This window comes from Podarcis tiliguerta (assembly GCF_965153285.1).
Source record: "Podarcis tiliguerta genome assembly, chromosome: 1".
NCBI lineage: Eukaryota > Metazoa > Chordata > Lepidosauria > Squamata > Lacertidae > Podarcis > Podarcis tiliguerta.
Window position 1 is genome coordinate 5,796,325 of NC_139534.1, and position 21,327 is coordinate 5,817,651.

The window sequence follows — 21,327 nt, forward strand, 5'->3', positions numbered from 1 at the left end:
AAGCAATAATCACCTTGGTAAGAATAGTATCTCCTATGTTCAAGGAAGAGAAAGTGTAAGGAGAGCAAAAATGTTTTACTGCTCATATCTTGGTGATTAACCTGGAGCATACAAAATAAAACGACGGTATAGGACCAGTGTCTCTCACCATATTTTTATTCTTCAACATGATTTCATGGAATACACACAAATGCATAAAGCCTGTGGTATCATGTGCTCTAAGCCACCATGTGCATGGTAAAAAAATAAAAAAAATCTATGCACACTGATTTTTTTTTATTTTTACATGCACCCCCTTGCCCAAGTTGAGCAGTCAGCCAGGACCTTCTGAAGTGGTTCAGAGCTCAGCACTGGTGCCAGGACACCAGCAAAAGCTGTGCCAATGGGTTTGCTCTCTGCATCCCCAACAAATAACTTTGGAGTGCTGGGTTCCTGCAGTATTCAACATGGTTGTACACAGGGCCAGCCCATCCATGAGGCAAGGTGAGGCAACTGCTTCAGGCGGCAGGATTCAGTAGGGCAGCAGATCCTAATGAAGATTTTTCCTCCTACCTTGTTCCTGATGTAGATCTTCCCTCGCCCCTTCTTTCCTTGAGGGGCAGGGAGATGCCATTCTGGGATCCTCCTCAGTGGCCAAATGTTTTGGGTCAGCCTTGGATGTATAGCAGGGAAGCAGAAGCAAGCCAGCGTGATTCCTTGTGATGTGTGGCTGCTGACTGGAGAGAAGATGCCCAAGGCATTTAAAAAATATTCATTGCCTTTATTCTCCAGGATTTTGAAGCTGGAAGTGGAGGTGAAGAACAGAGGCATGGGACTGGGCGATACTGCTTAAAGAATACTGCCCATGCAGAGAGCATAGCTGTCAAGTGCCCCTTATTTGAAGGGACAGTCCCTTATTCCAGTGCCATGCTGTCCCTTATTGATGGATGTCCCTTAAATGTCCCTTAAATGATGTCCCTTAAAATTTCAAAGGAAGCAGCTCCTCTCCCTCCCTCCCTGCCGGCCAGGGAGGAGGGAGGCTCCAACTATGTTGCTTGGCTGTGTTGCTCACCCAATAAGAAGTCTAAGGACGACTGGGGGGTGGAGCTTGCATCCTTGTGTGTGGCTAGTTAATGCAAGCTAAGGGGGCTTTGGAATGCTGGACGCCATTTTGTTGCACGTGCTGCTGCAAACTTTGCAGTACAAAGCCAGGCCGGGGAGCCATCTTAAGTTGAGGCTGATTAGGCCTTGTGGTGCATGTGATTCAGATTCTATTCAGTTGAACCTCTGGTTATAAAGTTGGTTGGACAGAGTTCTCGAAGCTACCAGCATGAGTTTGACCAGACTGCAGGAGGACAGGAAGACTGGAGTGCCTGGAACAGGTGAGGCTGCAGGTCCCTTATTTTCAAATCTGTAAGTTGACAGCTATGGCAGAGAGGGATGGCCACACACCACCCAAAACGCTCTTGAATGGTGTAGCAAAGGTGTCACTGGAAAATCAGTGTGAAGCCTCAGCAAGGATGTGGTCAGGTTTAAAACCTGAAGGAATGGAGTTTGTGTCAGTCCAAGTGGTCTGGAAACAGACAAATTGTCAAAACTAAGGATGGATCAAATGGATCTGATGAAGAGAGTGTCCTTATAGAAGAGACAAGCTGCACAGCTCAAGGAGCAATCCTTGAGAGGCCTTTATAGGGTTTTATACGAGCCAGTGTCATATAGTAGTCAGAGGACTGGAAGAAGGCATGAGTAGCATTCTCTACAGGGGAAGAACACACTACAATTTTTTAAGTAGGTCCTACTTGTACTGTACCGGTACATTGACACTTACACTAGGGGCCAAACTTGTGGAAACCTTTTGGGAAATGTGTATTTCTGAGGTTTGATGGCTCATAACACCACTTTTCTTTGGAGTAATAGCATAAAATTATATATCAGTGGAAATATATTTTAATGAAGAATGTAATGCAATGAAGTTTGTTCAGTTATATGTATTCTATCAAAAGTTACAGCCAAATAACCAGAAAAAGGAAGCACAACTTGCTTAGGTTTATATGCAGGAGCTTTCCTTCATTTGAATGTAGCCAATGAGCATGAGTGTTTAGAGAGCGAATCAGGTGTCATCTTGTTTTGGCAATGACCCCGTCAGCTCACAGTAGGATTCAGCTAGATGTTATGTATTGGAGCTGAGAGGAGGACATTAGTTATTGCTATCAAGTTGGTTGGTTTTTTTGTGTTCTTTCAATTAGTGAGCTTGTAAAACGCAATAAAATTAAAGAAATGGTGCAGAGTTGACTGGGCACCCAGAAAGCGATGTAAAATAGTACTATTAAGTGAACAAGGCTACAGTTTTGAAGAAAAATCAGTGGAAACTTAAGCCAAGGTGGCATTTCTAAATTTTTGAAGAGGTATAAGGAGACTCAGTCACTACAAAATCAGACTGGTAAAGGCAGGAAAGGTGCACAACAGCAAGTGACGATAGAAGAATTGAGAAACTGTGCCTACGTGACAGAAGAAAATCATTTGGGTGTATACAGGATAACATGGCGCAATGTACAGTGGTACCTCGGGTTACAGAGACTTCAGCTTACAGACTCGGCTAACCCAGAAATAGTATCTTGGGTTAAGAACTTTGCTTCAGGATGAGAACAGAAATTGCGCGGCGGCAGCAGGACGCCCCATTAGCCAAAGTGGTACCTCAGATTAAGAACAGTTTCAGCTAAGAACAGACCTCCAGAACTAATTAAGTTCTTAACCTGAGGTACCGCTGTAATGTGAAGTTGAGTGCAAGGACTGTTCGGCGCAGACTGCAGAAATATGGTTTAAATGCTACAATTGTTGTAATAAATAATCCTTCATAAAAGTTATTGCATTACATTCTTCATTAAATTATCTTTCCATTGATATATAATTTTATGGCATTGCTCCCCAAAAAAGTCATGTTATGAGCTATCAAACCTCGGAAATAATTTTTCCCCAAAAGGTTTCAATATTTGGCCACTAGTGTATGCATGTATTAGACAGACATGCTTGTAACACTCATGCAGGAAGCGTGACAGAGTTTAGGAATATAATCCGAGTAAATTACGATCATATCCTAGTATATGGTAGAGCCACATTGACCCCTTCTGGTTTCTAAGAATTTGGCATAAACCATCAGTTTAGTACAGTATTCAGTTATTTCTTCAAAACAAAAAAGTTTGAGCATTTATAAACATGAAAACAGTCTTGCTTCTTATCTTTTTTTTCTACTCTAGAGAGGAGCAAAAAATTCCGAACAGGAGTACTCCACCATTTTGCACAAATTGTTGCAAGCAGAATCAACACAGGCAAAACCTACTCCCTGCTTCTTAATTGTGCTCAAACCCAAACCCTCCTCCATGACAATGCCTGCTTGGGGAAAGACAGAGGTGAGCTTTTGGAGGCGAGATGCTCTCAAAAGCTGCGCTGCGTAAAGCTGCTACTGGGGAACAAATGCTCCACAACCAGTTCTTCTAACCTCCCAGACTAGCTTGATTTCTTCATCCACATGGTTGCATACCACACTGTTCTGGTGAAGTTTAAAAAGAAGGAAACCACACATGATGTGGTTATTCTTCATACCAGTGCTGCAAGTTGAGATGATGCCGATAAGGGAAAAAACACATCTTATAACCCTTCTGCCACTGAGATTCCTCATTGCCGGGGCTTCAGTTGAGGTTCCTGCATTGCAGGGGGTTGGACTAGATGACCCTTGGGACCCCTTCCAACTCTATGATTCTACATTGTTTCTGCATTTTATTTATTTCAAGATATCTAGACTGCCCTTCATCCAAACAGATTTCAAGCTGGTGTATAAAGGATATAAATAAGCCAATTCATCAACAAAACATCAACATTCATAATGGAATGTCTAAAATGAGAGACAGCAATAATATTGTAAAACAATCATGCAGACTAAATATGTCTGTTTAAATGCCCTGTCAAATAAAACCCGGCACCAAAAATATTGTATGGTTGGGGCCTAATGCCGTTTGAGGAGGGCATTCCAGAGTCAGGGCACCACCACGTTAACATCATGGAAGCACAGCGCAAGGTGTGACAAGAGACAGGGGAGTAATGCACACAACTTTCCATTTTAAGCCTACTTCCAGAAACAATGTGTGAACTACAATGCAGCACTATATGAACTAAAACACAGCTACCCTTCAAAATTCACGTTTCTCCAAATTTACAATGCAATTTTCTAACTAAATGTGTACAAAATTGAGGAAAGTGCACAAAATGCATGTATTAGCAAAAAAGCCATAAAAATTTGCTTGCTAAAATGTGCAAAAATCTACAATTAGGACACATATGCACTAAAATATTGATGAATTTTTAATGAAAATTTACAAACCGTTGTGGAAATGTGGAGAATGGAACTTAGGAGTGGAAAAACGAGACGCCACAGATTAACTGATTTGTCCATCTCAAGATGTGACCAAGTGGAAATAGCAATCCAGCAGCTCAGATATGAACATGCTGCTACATTCATTTTCATTCTGAATGGTAAATGTAAACATGTGGGGGAGATCAGTTTAAGATTGGCGCTGCTGGGGAGCAGGGCCTAGAAGAAACAATGCCTAGGAAGAGAGGGGTATTCCAAAAGCCAAAGGCATTTGGTTCAAGCAATCACACTGATGCAGGAACAACAATGGTAATCAACGTATTTCCAGAGGCCAAGTGACCCTACTGCTGCACGGGAGTGTGAAGTTAAAGATAAACTTCACAGCAAATGATTAAAACAGAAGTGCATGCCACCAAATCAGATACAACATGACCTATCAGCCAATAGTTATTGCAGAGATAATTGTTCCAAATCAATCAATAACACCAAGTCACTTCATCACCGACTACAGAAACCACTTTCTTGCACGGGGCTTATAAGCCCATGTCCATGGTCTCACTGCCACCATTAGAGTGATAAACAGTTTAAACTGCACCAGGGTCTGATGTGTAGATCAACTGAGGCCCCATAAAGAATCTGCACAAGAGATTCTTCGACAGGGATTTACTACCTCCAGATTTTATTCTCTCGCTGCTAAGATTACTTCTGTCAAACACTGAGAAGAGAGAAGTAAACAGAAAAGGGATTTTTCATGCTGTATTGTTCCGAAAACAGTTTTAGAAAGGAACTCAAAGCTTAATGTGCTATTGGATTAAGCTATGCTAAGGAGCACCTGGCACTGAACTAAAAGGGGACCCAGTTGCATGATTTTCTCACTACGAAGCGCCCAGCAATTTGAATCATGCAACGAAACTGTCTAGATATTCTCTGAGGACAGTCACAGACTTCATGTTACTAGTGCCAAATTATATTAGACATTTAATTTTAAACCTTGGGTACTTAAATGTAAAACCTTACAACTGTAATAGTCATAAAGCAGTGGGGCATTCCATTCCTTAGAATGAATTTTTCTACACCCCCCCTTTAATTTAACCAGCACCTCCTGTTTTGTAGCTCTACTCTCTATAAAGTAATTTATCTAATTAGGGGATGTTCACAGTTGCTCAAAAGACGGAAGCTGCAGGGAACCAAAGATCTTGATAGGAAAACCTTGAAAACTTATCCAGAGCTACCAAAATTCAATTTAATATGAAAAAGTGTAGAGAAATAATGAATCCCAATATGTTTTTTTGCCTAAAATAAAACCATGTGGCAGGCACGCTCTCCAGCATATTGGCATTTGAACTGAAAAAGATACTTAGCTTCTGCAGCTTACACATAAAAACCTTTTATTGAGCATAGGCGAAAAGGCTGAAATTAAAAAGATTCTTTCTTTCGTCAACAAAATGGGCACAACCATGAGATCAATTAAAAAATGACATGGATGGAACTGTTGGTTACCTCCTTATGACCTTCCCACCCAGTCAGACCCTAACACATTCCCATCCTGTGAAACAATCCTAGAAGCTAAAAGTGTCTACAGAAATGTGATCTTAGTACAGTGGTGCCCCGCAAGACGAATGCCTCGCAAGACGGAAAACCCGCAAGATGAAAGGGTTTTCCGTTTTCAGAGGCGCTTCGCAAGACGAATTTCCCTATGGGCTTGCTTCGCAAGACGAAAATTGACGAAATTTTTTGAGGTTTTTTTCCGCCCCAAAGCCCTTTTTCTGAAGCGCTAAGCTGCTAAAAGCATTTTAGCAGCTAAACCGCTAATCCCTTAAGCCTTTAATAGGCGTTAATAGCCCTTAAACTGCCAATAGCGCTAATAGCGCTAATCCGCTAATGGGCTTGCTTCGCAAGACGAAAAAACCGCAAGACGAAAAGACTCACGGAATGGATTCTTTTCGTCTTGCGAGGCACCACTGTATTGCTTTGAATAGTCCAGCCTTCACCAATATGGTGCCCTCCAGTTGGGTTTGTCTATAACTCTCATTAGCCCCAGTCAGCATGGCCAGGGCACTGGGCACCACAGATTCCACTGGCATGTCCCAAAGCAATACGGAGCCTACAATTTACACACTTTGTCACTGATGGGGAGTGCAACCTTGTCCAGAACAGGCTGATCACCAGGGCCCTGGATCTAGAGGCCACTAACCAACTGCATTCCTGCCTGCCTTGTCTGGGCTGAGGTTCTGTCCCCCCCCCCATCCATTTACATCCACGTTGATGGTTTTCAAAGGAAAGCAAAAACCAAAGAAAAATGCATATAGCCCAAGCTCAAAAACCAAATGCTAGAAAAGTGAAATTTATCAAATTTTATAACCACCAAAATTTAAAAACCAATAGACTGGTACATGGAAAATAAAAAAGTGAATGTTTATATATGGTAAACATCAAGGTATAGCATGTTTCAATCAAACATAGGTCTTCTTCGGTGGTATAACAAAGTCAAACACAAGTTACTTCTGCAAATAGGCTGATAATCTTAGAACTCAGTTTCATGTGAGACAATACCTTCTGTAAATTCTGAAAGGGGGCATGTATAAAGCAGAGGGCAGCTGTTGCAACCTAAGACTCTGCAGAGAACACCAGAGAAGATGGTGGTTTCATTAACATATGTTGGTTATGCAAGAAAGATCCAGGATGTAATTCACAAACATTGACATTTGCTCAGAAAGATACCTATATATCAGGGTGACCCCTTGCTTGCATAAAACTGCAAACAGAACCTAAGAGATGTGCTGGTTCCTAGCTCATGCAGGCCTAAGGCATTGCCTTTGGACAGAATATTAGAAGGGGAAGAGATGAACAGTAAGAATGCAATCCTAAACACAATTACAAACAAGAAGACAGTAAATAGTTACTATCAAGTAAACACGTTTGCAGTTGTGTGCGCAAATACATCAAGGACAGGCCCCATTGAACAACAAACATAACAGGACTGAGCAATCATGTTAAATTAAAAATTCTTTCTTTCTTTTTTAACCAAACACCTAGCAACTGTATCCATGTTGGTGTAAGTACAGAAGTTTACACCACAACTCTGTATGCACTTACTTTACATTTTTTAAAAAAGAATAATACTTTATTTAGAATTCAACAATAAGAAAGGAAAAAACTCAGTAATTGCTACATCAATTCATTAAATTAACCAATTTTAATTATATAAATAGTAATTGAAAAATTACACATCACTTTTAACTTACTGAATTTTTCATATTACACTTTTATCTCTTTATCTCTTTCTTAACAGATCAAAGAGAGAAAGACCAAGAAAGGAGGCACAAAAAAGAAAAAGGAAGAGGAAGAAGAAGGGGGGGGGGTAGAGGAAAAGAAAAACAAAACAAAACAAACACATTTGACTTCCGATTAGACTCATTGTGTTATTATTTCTACTATTTTTTCACACACAGTTCCAAATTATTGTATTGCTTTCTTTGTTTTTGTCAGTTATCAAAAGACATTATATTTGTTGTTTTACAAGGATCATTCTATTTCTGCCAGGAGATATTTGTTATTGTAATGTTTTTCCAGATACTCTTTAAAGATTTTCCATTCTTTCTGTACTTTCTGTTTTGGATAACCTCTAATTCTCCCTGTCTTCATGGCCATCTGTAAATATTCTATCATTTGGACCTGCCACTCATTTATTGTAGTTGTTTTGTCACTTTTCCAGTTTCTTGCAATTAAGATCCTGGCTGCTACTGTTGTGTACATAAAAAGTGATCTAATTTCTTTTTTGATTTCTGGTGACATAATTCCCAGGAGGAAGGTTTCAGGTTTTTTTCTTAAATGAAAACTTACATATTTTATTAAATAAAATAATAATAAAAAAATTCATTGTAGATGTTATTCCAAAATTCTTTAATGGCTGTGCATTCCCACCACATGTGCATATATGACCCTATACCATCTTTACACCTCAAGCAAATTGGTGGTCTGTTTTTTATACATCTTTGCGAGTTCTTCTTTATTTTTACTTCTGTGGTATTTGGAATTTCGTGTTGTATTAAATACTGCTCTATCTCATCTATGTTCTGTATCTCTTATATAAATTTTCATAATATTTCACAAAGCTCTGAATTATCATCTGTGGTCTTCTAATACTTCTATCTTCAATCTGTTGATTAATTTTTTGTTCCGCCTTTTTTTCAACTGCCAAGCTAGGAGCTTGCTTGGTTTATTGGCAAATTCAAAATTGCATTGTTTCCAAGTTCTTAAATTCCATTCCATTTCTTGTTCTATCATAGTTGTGTAATCTGATTGTAATAATCTAATTTCTTGTTTTAGATTAGATTAGATTTAGGGACGTGGGTGGCGCTGTGGGCTAAAGCCTCAGCGCCTAGGGCTTGCCGATCGAAAGGTCAGCGGTTCGAATCCCCGCGGTGGGGTGCGCTCCCGTTGTTCGGTCCCAGCGCCTGCCAACCTAGCAGTTTGAAAGCACACTCGGGTGCAAGTAGATAAACAGGGACTGCTTACTAGCGGGAAGGTAAACGGCGTTTCCGTGTGCGGCTCTGACTCGCCAGAGCAGCAATGTCACGCTGGCCACGTGACCCGGAAGTGTCTTCGGACAGCGCTGGCCCCCAGCCTCTTTGAGTGAGATGGGCGCACAACCCTAGAGTCTGTCAAGACTGGCCCGTACGGGCAGGGGTACCTTTACCTTTAATTTCTTGTTTTACCTTTTCATTCTTTGGGTCCTTGTTAAGTTGTTCTTCTTTCTTATTTAATTCTTCTACCTTTTTAATTCTTTTACCTTTTTTCCTTCTCTTTTCTTCCTAGAAATAGAGTTTTGCTGAATAAAGTAGCCCCTGATCACTACCTTACCTGTGTCCCAGACCACAGTTCTGTCTATACCTTTATCCCAATTGAATTCAAAAAATTCCTCTATCTTTTTTTTTTTTTTTGCTCCTTGTATTTTATTTCCATCGTTTAATAAGGATTCATTTAGTCTCCATCTTTTTCTTCCAGTTTTCCCAATTCCTTTTAAACTTAGAAATACTGGTTTGTGGTCCGATATAGTATTTGGTAGAATCTGTGTCTTATCTATTCTCCCAAGTAGCTCTTTAGATAGCCAAACAGCAACTATTCTACTGGCGGATTTGTTTGGTTCTGAAAAATAAGTATAATCCCTTTCTGTTAGATGTTTAAATCTCCATGCGTCTTTTATGTCCATATTTTCTACCAATTAAAAAAAAACCTGCATGGCAGTTTTCCTTCTTTCCCTCCTCTCTTTCCTGGTGTCCACCTCAGGCTTTGTTACCCCATTTAAATCTCCCATGAGGATCATTTTTTCTTCTGTGTATTCCAGCAACCTTTTTTCTAAGTCTTTGAATAATTCTGCTTTCTTTTCATTGGGATATATTCCAACTAGGATAATTACTTCCCCTTGGTTTTTAATTCTAATTATTGTTATTCTTCCATTAGAGTCTTTGCATAACAATTCTAGTTCTAGTTCAAGGCTTGGTTTAACATAAATTACTATTCCTCTTTTTTTAACTTGATCTGAGGAGATAAATGCGGATCATAACTTTGGATTTATCAAGGTTTTTCTATGATTTTTATTTACGTGTTTCTCATAAACATATGATATCAAGTCTTTTTTCATCAATATATGTTCTATCTTATGTCTCTTTTTCTTTTCATTTAATCCATTTACATTCCATGATAGTAATGTTAGATTCATATTTTATTCGTTAAAACAAAGTGATTACAATAAGAATTTTTTTGTGTGCAGCAAGTTTTTTTGAGCTTTTATTCACTTTCAGAGTTTTGCTCTGGAACCACAGATTTGGGGCTGGAGTCACCATCTGTTCTTTGTCTTTCTCCTCCCAACTCCTTCCAATATTTCCTCCAGAAAATATTGGCATCCTCAATTGTTTCTATTTTTCTCCTTTTCCCTTTAACACTGAAGGAAATTCCTTCCGGAAATCCCACTTAAAGAATATAGATTTCGCTTTGAGCGCTTTGGTTAGAAACTGGAATTTATCTCTTTTTTTTAATAGACGGGGCAGGATTTCTTTTAAGATTATAGTTTCATTTCCATCGATTATTTTTTTTTTTTGGCCTCTTATTTGTAGAATTTGATTTTTTAGTTTGCTCGAAGTGAACGTAATTAAACAATCTCCTAGCCATTTATTTACCTTAGCTTTTTTTGAATTTACTCTAAATACATTCTCGGTATTTTTTATTTCCTCTTCTTCCATGTCTAACCAAGTGGCCAGTTCATTAATAATTGTTGTTTGTATGTTTTCCTCTGGGATTTCTGGGACCCCTCATAGGCTGAGAGTTTTTTCTCTAGTTTGCATTTGTAAAATAGCAATTGCATCCCATGTTGCCTCTTTGGTTATTTTGAATTCTTCATTTTCCTTTTTAGTCCTTTCCCATTCTTTCTTATTCTCTCTAAATTCTTTTGAAGTTTGTGCATAGATTTTGTTAGTTCATTATTTTTCCTGTTAGATCATTTACCTGTTTTTTCAATTCTGCAATCGATTTTGTATTTTCCTCAATTTCCCCTCCATCCTGTCTAATTTATCATTGATTCCTTTAACCTTCTCACTCAACTCTGTCCTTAATTCTCCTATGTCATTTTTCAGACTCCAAATTAATTCTTTTAAATCCATCTCAGAATCCAATCCAGAGTTCCTCCTTCTGTGTTGATTGTGCGAAGAAGGTTTTCTTGATGAGGACATATTTACCCTTATTCTTCTGTTTTCAATTTGAATGTTTTATTATTTTGATATTTCTATACTTTTTTTGGGGGGGGAGGGTTGGGGTTAGGGTTAGGATTTAAAAAGAAGAAAAGAGGGGGGCGGGATTGAGTATTTCTTAATTCAAAATTTCCTTTTTGAGTTAGGTCCCTTAATTTCAAAGGTATTCCTCAATTCGTTATTTCCTTATTGCCACCTTCTTAATACCTTTTAACATTCTTAAATTATGGAGGTTTGTATTAAGATATTTCTCTTAATGCGTCTTAATAACTATTTTCCCTTCATCACAGTCCACCCAATCTTTTTTCAAATTATCGGAATTAAAAAATCTAATCAAAATTATTTCAAATTAACAGGATTAATAATTGAGCTAAAAAAATTACACTTATGGACGCTTAATTATAATATAATCAATTCTTTTCCGTCCCCCAGTAAATTATATAATTCACTTTAATATTCCCAAACCCCAATTCCCACACAGATTTGATCTCTTTTACTGGTATTTTATGAATTCATCACTTTTTAAATCTCTTTTTTCTATTGCCCTCTAAATTCCTATCCAAAAATTACATAAATTCATTATATACAATATAAACAGTTGTCACCTTTCTTGTAACAAATTTATCTTATTATTGTTATCCCTTTACGTTATTACCACTTAGTTCATTTAGTTGGTTTTCTTGTTGTCTTCTGTCAAAGGCTATTCACATTTAGTTCCTCTTATTCTTTTGTTACTGCTGCTCAGTCTCATTTAAAGCCTTTGTTTTTCTCTCTCTCTATCCCTCCTTTCTTTTCCTTTTTTGTTTTTTATTGGTTGCAATTATATTTTCCGCCACTTGGTGCCACTATTTTCTCTTTTCCAAAGGCTCTTTTCCTTCTTGTTTCATTTCACCTCTTTTATTCAGTCTCCTTCTGTGGTTTCCGGTTTCTTCATTTAGTCCTTTAAGCAGCCCATCCCTCCTCTGAACCACGCCACGCCATCATTGCCAGAGGAACAGGTCCAAAAGCCAACAAGCAAATGCCCACACAAAGTAATCAAAATAGAACACAAACGAACCGATCGGCAAGTCCTAGGCTCTGTAGTTTAGCCCACAGCGCCACCCATAGTTCAAGAGTAGACAAGTCTAAAAAGCCCAGGATACAAATTTCCACGGTGCTCTAGTGGCTTGATAGGAGGCTTTGTTTGGTCAGAATCAAGTACAGTGGTACCTCGGGTTACATACGCTTCAGGTTACAGACTCCGCTAACCCAGAAATAGTACCTCGGGTTAAGAACTTTGCTTCAGGATGAGAACAGAAATTGTGCGGTGGCGGTGCAGCAGCAGCAGGAGGCCCCATTAGCTAAAGTGGTACCTCAGGTTAAGAACAGTTTCAGGTTAAGAATGGACCTCCAGAACAAATTAAGTTCTTAACCCGAGGTACCACTGTACTGTCATACCTTGGACGTTCAATGGAATCCATTCCGGAAGTCTGTCTGACTTTCAAAATGTTTGAAAACCAAAGCACGGCTTCTGCAGCCAATTGGAAACCCTGTCGGATGTTCGGCTTCCAAAAATAGTTTGCAAAGTGGAACAGTCACATCCTGGTTTGCGATGTTCGGGAGCTAAAACGTTCGAGAACTAAGCTGTTCAACTTCCGAGGTTCGACTGCATTCACTTCCAGCGTTAACATTAAATACATTACTTCTGGTAAATGAGCCCCCATAGCCACTAGAGCCGTGCAAATTTGTGTCCCAGGCTTTTTAGACTTGTCTACCTATGTACTATCTGAACTCAAAGGTTGCCTTGGTTGCCAGATGTGATTCCCCCCCCCCCCCAGCTCTCCTAACCCACTAATGTGCAGAAATAGGCCCTGTGGTACAACTCTCCTGGCAATATGTGCATGGCACCTTTAAAGAAAAATCCCACCCCTCTTCCATAGGGCAGAGAAGTGTGTAAATTGGCTGTGTTTCCGTAGACTAATAGAGTGTAAAGCAGGAGTGGGGAAAAACTTAATCTGGCTACAGGGGCCAGTCATCTGTCAATCACCCTGACATCACACAACATCAGGTGATTAAACTTTGACCCCGTACCATGCAAAGGAAGATTCAAGCGCACCTTTCTTCCTTTGCAGCCCCAGCTATAATTCAAGTTCTGGCTGAAAAGGAAGACTATTTGCAGCTGTGGCTCAGGAAAATTCTTCCTTTGCAGCTGGAGCCACAGGCCGAATTCAAGCTGTGGCTGCAAAGGAAAAATTGGAAGTGTGCTCTAAGTGTGCTCCATTTCCAACAGCAATTCAAAAAGCGCTGAAATCGACCAGCATCCTTGTTGGTTTGGCTTCATGGTTTTACTTTGTCCCATGCCTGTTGTGATAGAAGATGGGTTTGGTTTGGGAATGACAAAGAGACTTGGCAAGTCTAATGAGGCCATGGGCCAAAGCTTGCACTGCTGGTGCAAAGATCCGTGTCATCAAACTCATTTTGAATAAGGTGCTTTACCATGACACTTATCTCTCTGTGGAGAGCATTTTATGAATCTATATAAAACTGTTAAAATAAAAAATTCTCCCACTGTCTTACCACTACTAATGGCTGAGTTTGCAGCAACTGCCACCTCACTCCACTGGTCGGCACTGGAGACTGAATAGGAACGCTGATGCATCCCATCAGGGCGACTGTTGAAGGAAACCAGACTGATGCCGCTTGCCATCTGAGACACAGAAGTACTAGTAGTCACATTTCCTAGAAACAAAAGGATTGAAAGTTACTGAAAGTGAAAAACAAATTTTACATTCAGGATAACAGAGAGTGGGAACAAAGAAACAATAATCTTTGGCATAATGCTGATTGATGTTGTCATTATTAGCTATCTTCCAAAGTCTCCCATACAGAGAGAGTCACACACGGCCCCGCTAGTAAAATCTCTCTGTATATTCCCTTTGTTTTAAATCAAGTTGGGAATTAAAAGTATGAACCTGTATTTGGCTATGATGAAAACTCCAAACCAAACAGAGTTTATGAGAGAAGGCATAATGATAAAACTGGAAGCCTCAAATGTCAGTCTCAAAGTTGTTTTTAAATGCATGCTAAGTGATTGTATAATTCACTTGAAATGTTTGAAATCATTATTTTATTAGATGGAGTTATCCAAGTCATGCTACTGCAGAGAGTTAGAATTAGGCAATTTACTCATCTTTGTCTTCATCAAAGATTGGGTTGTTGTAAGAAATTTTGAAGACAGGAGAACAGCAGTGGTACACCAGTGATTAGTGATAACAGTGAACAACTCTTCTCATTGTGACACTTTTGTGGGTGAGCTGAGAGTTTGTTTGAACCTTGGGTGAGAGGGAATGTCAGAAGGATAATGAATTGATATTGATTTATATATGTGTCATGGACTGGTTGGATGCAGAGGAAACCTTCAAGGGAAGACAATATATTAGTAATTCTGAATTAATATAACATTTTAATATGTAACTGCATTTTTGCTGTCCGTTGTTGTTTTGGTTTCCTGTAAACCGCTTAGAGATATTTTTATAATATTAAGCAGTATAGAAATAAAATAAAATAAACTGAATGGAAGTGGGACATGGCCTGGTTCCCATGTTCCACTAAGTCAAACGATAGCTTAGAATGAACATGGAGGTTTCCAGAGAATGGCTCACAGAGTCTTTGCTCCTCCCCAGCCCTTTTTGCTGCCATGCTGCATAGCTGGGTTGGCTGAACCAACGCTCGCGGTCAAGCTATTTCCATGAGCTACAATCAAGCTACTAGTTCGAGATTAGTCTGGAGAGTTTTTAACCACGAGCCCATATTCAGACAACTGCAAAGCTAAAGCTAAACATGCTTAGCTCAATGAGGCAGCAAAAGGGAACAGAGAGGGGGCTGCTAAGCCAAGTTATGCCTTAGCACGAGATGTGAACCAAGCCTATATAATCTTGCGATTTCTGTATGTTGGTAGAGAAAAAGAAGGGTAAAGCTAAATTAACAGTGGCTATGGCAGCTTGCAAGGGAGCAGATGAAAAAAGAAGGGACTCTATTGAACTCAGACCACTCACCTCTCTCTCTCTCTCTCTCTCTCTCTCTCACACACACACACACACACAGAGTTAACGTCTCACATTAAAATTACAGAATTCCCAATATGGCTTGCCCTGCATAGGACAAACCTTATTCCTGTTACTACTATGTAAAGCTCCCAAATTTATATTTTAAACATTTTGACTCAATCAAAAATACCAGCTATGCTATTATAATCACAGCACTGTAATGTGTTAATGGTAACTGCTGCTTCTATCACATATTCATCACAAAGCTCTTGCAAAGTAGTCCTCCAGGAAGCAAGGTCCCACTCTCAACTTCAATAAGGATTTTTTAACATGACCATATTTAACATATTTATGCAATACTCATGCAAAGACGATACTGAAAAATGTCCAAGAACATAACAGATTGGCCAGCCAGAGCATGAATTCAGTCACTTATTAGGATTCTGCATCTCATGAGAGAGATCTTATTGTGAAGAGGTTCTTGTAAAGCTTTAACGTCAAAATCTTACATGCAAGGGCTAGCAGCACTTCAGCATCTGCCTCACTTTCAGTTTATTAGAATTAACATAAAATACATGGTCAACTACCTGGTTTATTCAGAGTTCTGAAAGACTGCCTCTACAAATGTATCATATACGCATCATCTGGCTGCTTTAGTTGATTAGCAGGGGGCAGTTAAATTACTATGCTAATCCATGTATTCTCAGCACTGGTTCCTTGATATGGATATGTGTATATGCTTACTGAGAAACCTTGATTAGTTCAAGCTTCAGTGTGTCAAAAGCTCCAGATTCTTTCCAAAGAATAATTTTAGCTGTATTCGCATCTGTAAAATGTAGGAGCTGATTTGAAAATGTACTTACCTCTAACATATGCTATTTTTCTTTAACTATTTGCATTTCAAAGTGACTATTGCATTTATATATGAATGACTACCAGTATGTTGCCAAAAATGGGCTCAAATGAGCAAGGATGATGCTGGTTTTCTATTGAAGAACAATGTTTTTCATCTTCTGTAACATTACAAAGGAAAAAACCCTTCAGTTATAGGAACCTTTATTACATTTAAAATACTCAACTGATATTCTAAAATATTTTACTATGGGGAAAAATTATCCAAAACATTATTCTACAATGGTAAGAAACAATGACTGACATCAACATTACAATCCAAGATAACTTAATTCCTGGTATAAAGAGTACAAACACCATATTTTTGACAGCAAATAAATTATCATGTATAAGATACATATTAGGAACAGAATTTATATTTTATTAATTAAGAAAGGGCAAACAACAGATGGTGTAAATTACAGTGGAACCTTGGTTCTCGAATGCCTTGGTACTCGAACATTTCGGCTCCTGAACTCCAAGACTTGGAAGTAAGTGTTCCGGTTTTTGAACGCTTTTTGGAAGCCGAATGTCCAATCTGGTTGTCAGCTATTGTTTCTAGGACGCCTGCCCTGCGCCAATTGGAAGCCATGCCTTGGTTTTTGAACATTTCAGAAGTCAAACAGACTTCCGGAACGGATTAAGTCCAAGAACCAACGTACCACTGTACTTTGTTTATACAACCATTCAGCAATGGTTTTAGGGCAGTTTACAAAACCTACCGTAGTTTTTCTGATCTTTCCTTTGTAGTATGCAGCCCTCACAGCTGAACTACAGATTACACTGGAGCAGCAGAGTCTCATTCTGCTTGCAAATGTATTGAAGCAGGGTGGGGGGGGGGACTGGAGGGGGGCAGATATGCCTTCCCCTGTGGGGAGAGAGAAGAGGGAGATTTTAAGCAGCAAAATGACCTGAGAGGGAATGGCGAAGCAGCCTCTGCCAATAATTAATGCTCCAATCAAGACTGCAGCCTTCCATGGCTGTTTTTCTTTTAAAACAACCACACATAAAAGGACAAGGACACACAACTGTATGCAATGTATAGTTTTGTCCAGAACAGGGTTGCCTAACCTATGGCTGTCTCTACAGTTTGCTGGGTTCTATCTCGCATCTGTCCTTGCAGGGACGATGGAGCTGTAGTCCCACAGTACCTGGAGGGCCAGAAGCTAGTTGCATGACTTAGTTGCGTGACTTAGAGCAAAACAAAATGAGCACAATCTGGCCCAAATTAAGGAAGATTGAGTCTCATTCAAATCAACAGAAGTGCACGTAACTAAATTCCTCCCATTTAAATCAATGGGACCTGCCCCCTCTTAACGTCCTAGTGCATATTTTGGAGGTACATTGCTAGATATATTTTTGGGTCAGTGTTACTACTTATTCAATATATGGGAAGGAATATATGGAAAGTACCGCTCCGGAGGGAAGATAAACAGCGTTTTCATGCACTGCTCTGGTTCGCCAGAAGCGGCTTTGTCATGCTGGCCACATGACCCGTAAGCTGTACGCCGGCTCCCTTGGTCAATAAAGCAAGATGAGCGCCGCAACCCCAGAGTCAGACACGACGAATGGTCAGGGGTCCCTTTACCTTTACTAATATTCAAGACTTGTATCCTATTCAGAAGTTTTTGGTGTTATTTATGTAGGCTAATTCTCCAGTTAACATAGGGATACACCCACCCATAACCACCCTTGCAAGTCCTTTCTAATATGTTTTATTAGCAATTTATTTTTCTGGGTGGTCCTGCCACTTGACAGCTGGCCAATAAGCTTTCATAGATTTGTAGAGCTGGAAGGGATTCCAAGCGTCATCTAGTTCAACCCCCAGCAAAGCAGAATTCTCAACTAACGCATGCATGACAGATGGTCGTCCACCCTCTGCTCCAAGGAAGGAGGGACCGCCACTTCCCAAGGGAGCCCGTTCCACTATCAAACAGATTCACCATCAGGAAGATGTTGAGTCAGAATCTCCTTTCTTGTAGCATGAAGCCATTGGTTTGGATCCTAGCCTCTGGAGCAGGAGACAACAAGCTTGCTCCATCTTCCATGTAACATCCCATTAGATATTTGAAGACGGCTAGCATATCTCCTCTCGGTTTTCTCTTTTCCAGGCTAAATATACCCAGCTCCTTCAATCGTTCCTCATAAGGCTTGGTTTCTAGACCCTTGATCCTCTTGGCTGCCCTCCTCTGCACACACTCCAGTTTGTCAACATCCTCCTTAAATTGTGGTGCCCAGAACTGCACACAGTACTCCAGGTGTGGTGTGGTCTGACCAAGGCAGAATAGAGTGGGACTATGACTTCCCTTGATCTGGACACTATACCTCTGTTGATGCAACCTAGAATAGCATTAACTTTTTTTTGCTGTTGCATCACACTGATGACTCATGTTAAGCTTGTGGTCTGCTAGGACCCCACAATCTTTAAAAATGTACAGACTAGCTCTGGGTTTCAACTCCACAGAGTGAAATTCTAAATTATTATTCTTCAGGAGTTTTTTTCCTTTTCTTTAGAGAGTCTTTAATATTCAATATAGATTCACAATTCCTTTAATAAAGGAAAAACACAGAGTGGCTCCAGATATCTAGGGTGCTCCAGAAGCAATTGCAAATCTTAGCCTCTATAAAGGGGGGGGGGGACTCCTGAAGAGGAAGAATTTGTATATAAAATGAAATATAAAAGTTAAGGAACATAACGGCATAAGATAAAACAGAACATAAAAATCTAAGCAGAAAACACAAATAGAGTATATATCTGAATTTAGGAAGCCAGAGTAATCATTAAGATGGACAAATGATTTTGCATGCAGGACAGCAGGTTCCCATATTTCATTAACTGAAGAAAACATGGTTTGACATTTTAGCAATACAGTGGGTACCTCAGGTTACATACGCTTCAGGTTACAGACTCCACTAATCCAGAAATAGTGCTTCAGGTTAAGAACTTTGCTTCAGGATGAGAACAGAAATCGTGCTCTGGCAGCGCAGCAGCAGCGGGAGGCCCCATTAGCTAAAGTGGTGCTTCAGGTTAAGAACAGTTTCAGGTTACCATATTTTTCGCCCTATAGGACGTGCCGGCCCATAGGACGCACCTAGATTTTTTTGGGGGGGGGAATAAAGGGGAAAAAATTACCCCCCCCCCACCTAGGCGCGGGGCTGGGGCGGGGGAAGCCTGAACTTCCCCCGACCCCAGAACGGGTCCCAGAGCAATGCCGAAGCTGCGCACAGCTTCGGCATCGCTCTGGGAGCTTGCGCAACCTTCGGGAGCTTGGCGTGGCTTCGCGCCGGGCTGCGGAGGGTTGCGCAGAGCCCGGGAGCACAGGCAGCTCTGTGCAACCTTCGGGAGCCCGGCGTGGCTTCGCGCCAGGCTCCCTAGGGCTGCGCAGAGCTTTCTGAAGCCTGGAGAGGGAGAGGGGTCGGTGCGCACCGACCCCTATCGCTCACCAGACTTCAGCAAAAGCCTGTATTCGCCCCATAGGACGCACACACATTTCCCCTTCATTTTTGGAGGGGGGAAAGTGCATCCTATAGGGCGAAAAATACGGTAAGTATGGACCTCTGGAACGAATTAAGTACTTAACCTGAGGTACCACTGTACTGGCCATGTTTGCACAAACAAATCCTGCCTTGACATGCCAGAATATACAGTAGTCCCTTGGGTCCTGCTTTATTCCTTCTTTGGTACAAGCAGGAAAACAAACAGGAAGCTGGTGTTAGCCATAGCTTCTTCCTGTTACGTGCAAACCAGGAATGATTTCAAAACAAGCCAGGACTCAGATGCTGCCTGGAGAACAGTTTGCCTTCTCTTCATCCACACAAGTGAATATGAAGGAAAATTGCAGGAAGCTTGTTCTTAAGTCTTTCTTGTTCCATCAGCCCATCTTTCACCAAGTTTAGCAGCATGATTGTCTTAAAAATAGAGCAAAAGGGTCTACTGAAACAGTTAAAGTAGTTCGAGACAGTGGGTAACCCTATATTGTGCTGATTTAGAGAAAGTTATGCAGTACAAGCAATACATTGGGCGACAACCTAAGCACAAGTGGAGAGAGACTGAATGGATATGGTCCAATCATAGGCTACAGCTCATAGAAGTGTCTACAACAGGCTGGTGACAAAACCAATACTTGAATCTGTGCAGCAATGCTATTCCAAGTATTAGAGAGACTGCTTCCTCTATGCCCCATACAATAATAATGCTGAGTTCTCAGAGTCTGTTGTCTGTCAGGTATCTCAAATATAAGGTAAAGGTAAATGACCCCTGGACAGTTAAGTCCAGTCAAAGGCGACTGTGGGGTGCAGTGCTCATCTCGCTTCAGGCCGAGGGAGCCAGCATTTGTCCACAGACAGTTTTCCGGGTCATGTGGCCAGCATGTGGCGCAACGGGACACTGTGATGAGTGCCAGAATGCATGAAAACGCTATTTAGCTCCCCACCACAGCAGTACCTATTTATCTACTTGCACTGGCATGCTTTCAAGCTGCTAGGTTGGCAGAAGCTGAAACAGAGCAATGGGAGCTCACTCCGTCACACGGATTCAAACCACCGACCTCCAGATCGGCAAGCCCAAGAGGCTCAGTGGTTTAGTTGAGAAACCACATTGGGAGCAAAATTTTAACACGGTGCATTCAGGGGGCAGGGGAGATGGGACAACACATTATATCCTAAAAAATTATTTACTGGTCAGACAATGACACATTTTTTTGTTTTGGCAAGGTGTGCAGATGTGGTTGCACCCATTTCAATTTAGTTTCCAACTCCCATTTAGGAATCACCTGTGCGAGGAGAGGGCAGGGTGAGGGCACACCTCTTTGTTTCCCAGCACCATCAAGAACAGTCTGCTTCTGGATTGTCTAGGATGAGAACTGCGGCCTGCTTTTTTGTCCTATAGCATTTGTACCACAAGGATGTGCAAGGTTCCATCTTAAAGCACGAGGCATAACATACTGTTTAACTCCTGCAAAAGGTTGTTGAGAGAACTAAACCAAAATATCATTGGTATGCTAACACACAGCTCTCTCTCCTTTCCTGCTGCTGATGTGCAAAGTCTGAATAGGAGTAAAGAATTAAAAAGTTTATGTGTCCATAATAGACTGGGGTAAAGGTGTAACATGACCCCACATAAACTAGTTTATAAGGAAATAATGCTGGGCTTCTCTAGGTACACATATTTGTAAATTAAAAGGGGGGAAAGTTTTAAACCCTTATGCGTCTTGACCAGGACTAGTGAGCTTCCAGAATGTACAGCATGCTAAGGTGTTAACAGAGAGATTAAAAAGGCAAGCGGAGGTAGGAAAGAAGAGAAATTTGACCTGCTAAAGCC

General features: G+C 40.5%; 2 protein-coding genes across 12 annotated transcripts in view; one reads left to right on the plus strand and one right to left on the minus strand.

The window, feature by feature from the left end:
• Positions 1-21,327, minus strand: part of AGAP1 (ArfGAP with GTPase domain, ankyrin repeat and PH domain 1) — a 319,294-nt gene that overhangs the window by 99,471 nt on the left and 198,496 nt on the right. For all 7 annotated transcript variants that reach the window (XR_014502416.1, XR_014502417.1, XM_083400967.1 and 4 more), the window contains one exon: positions 13,648-13,809. Coding sequence is in view for 5 of the 7 variants with exons in the window: in XM_083400967.1 (XP_083257093.1) it covers positions 13,648-13,809 (162 nt within the window). In the remaining 2 variants the exon portion in view is untranslated. The remainder of the gene's footprint in view (positions 1-13,647; positions 13,810-21,327) is intronic.
• TRPM8 (transient receptor potential cation channel subfamily M member 8) overlaps positions 1,152-21,327 on the plus strand; it is a 298,169-nt gene continuing 277,993 nt past the window's right edge. For all 5 annotated transcript variants that reach the window (XR_014502469.1, XR_014502470.1, XM_083401091.1 and 2 more), the window contains exon 1: positions 1,152-1,361. The gene's annotated coding sequence lies outside the window, so the exon portion shown is untranslated. The remainder of the gene's footprint in view (positions 1,362-21,327) is intronic.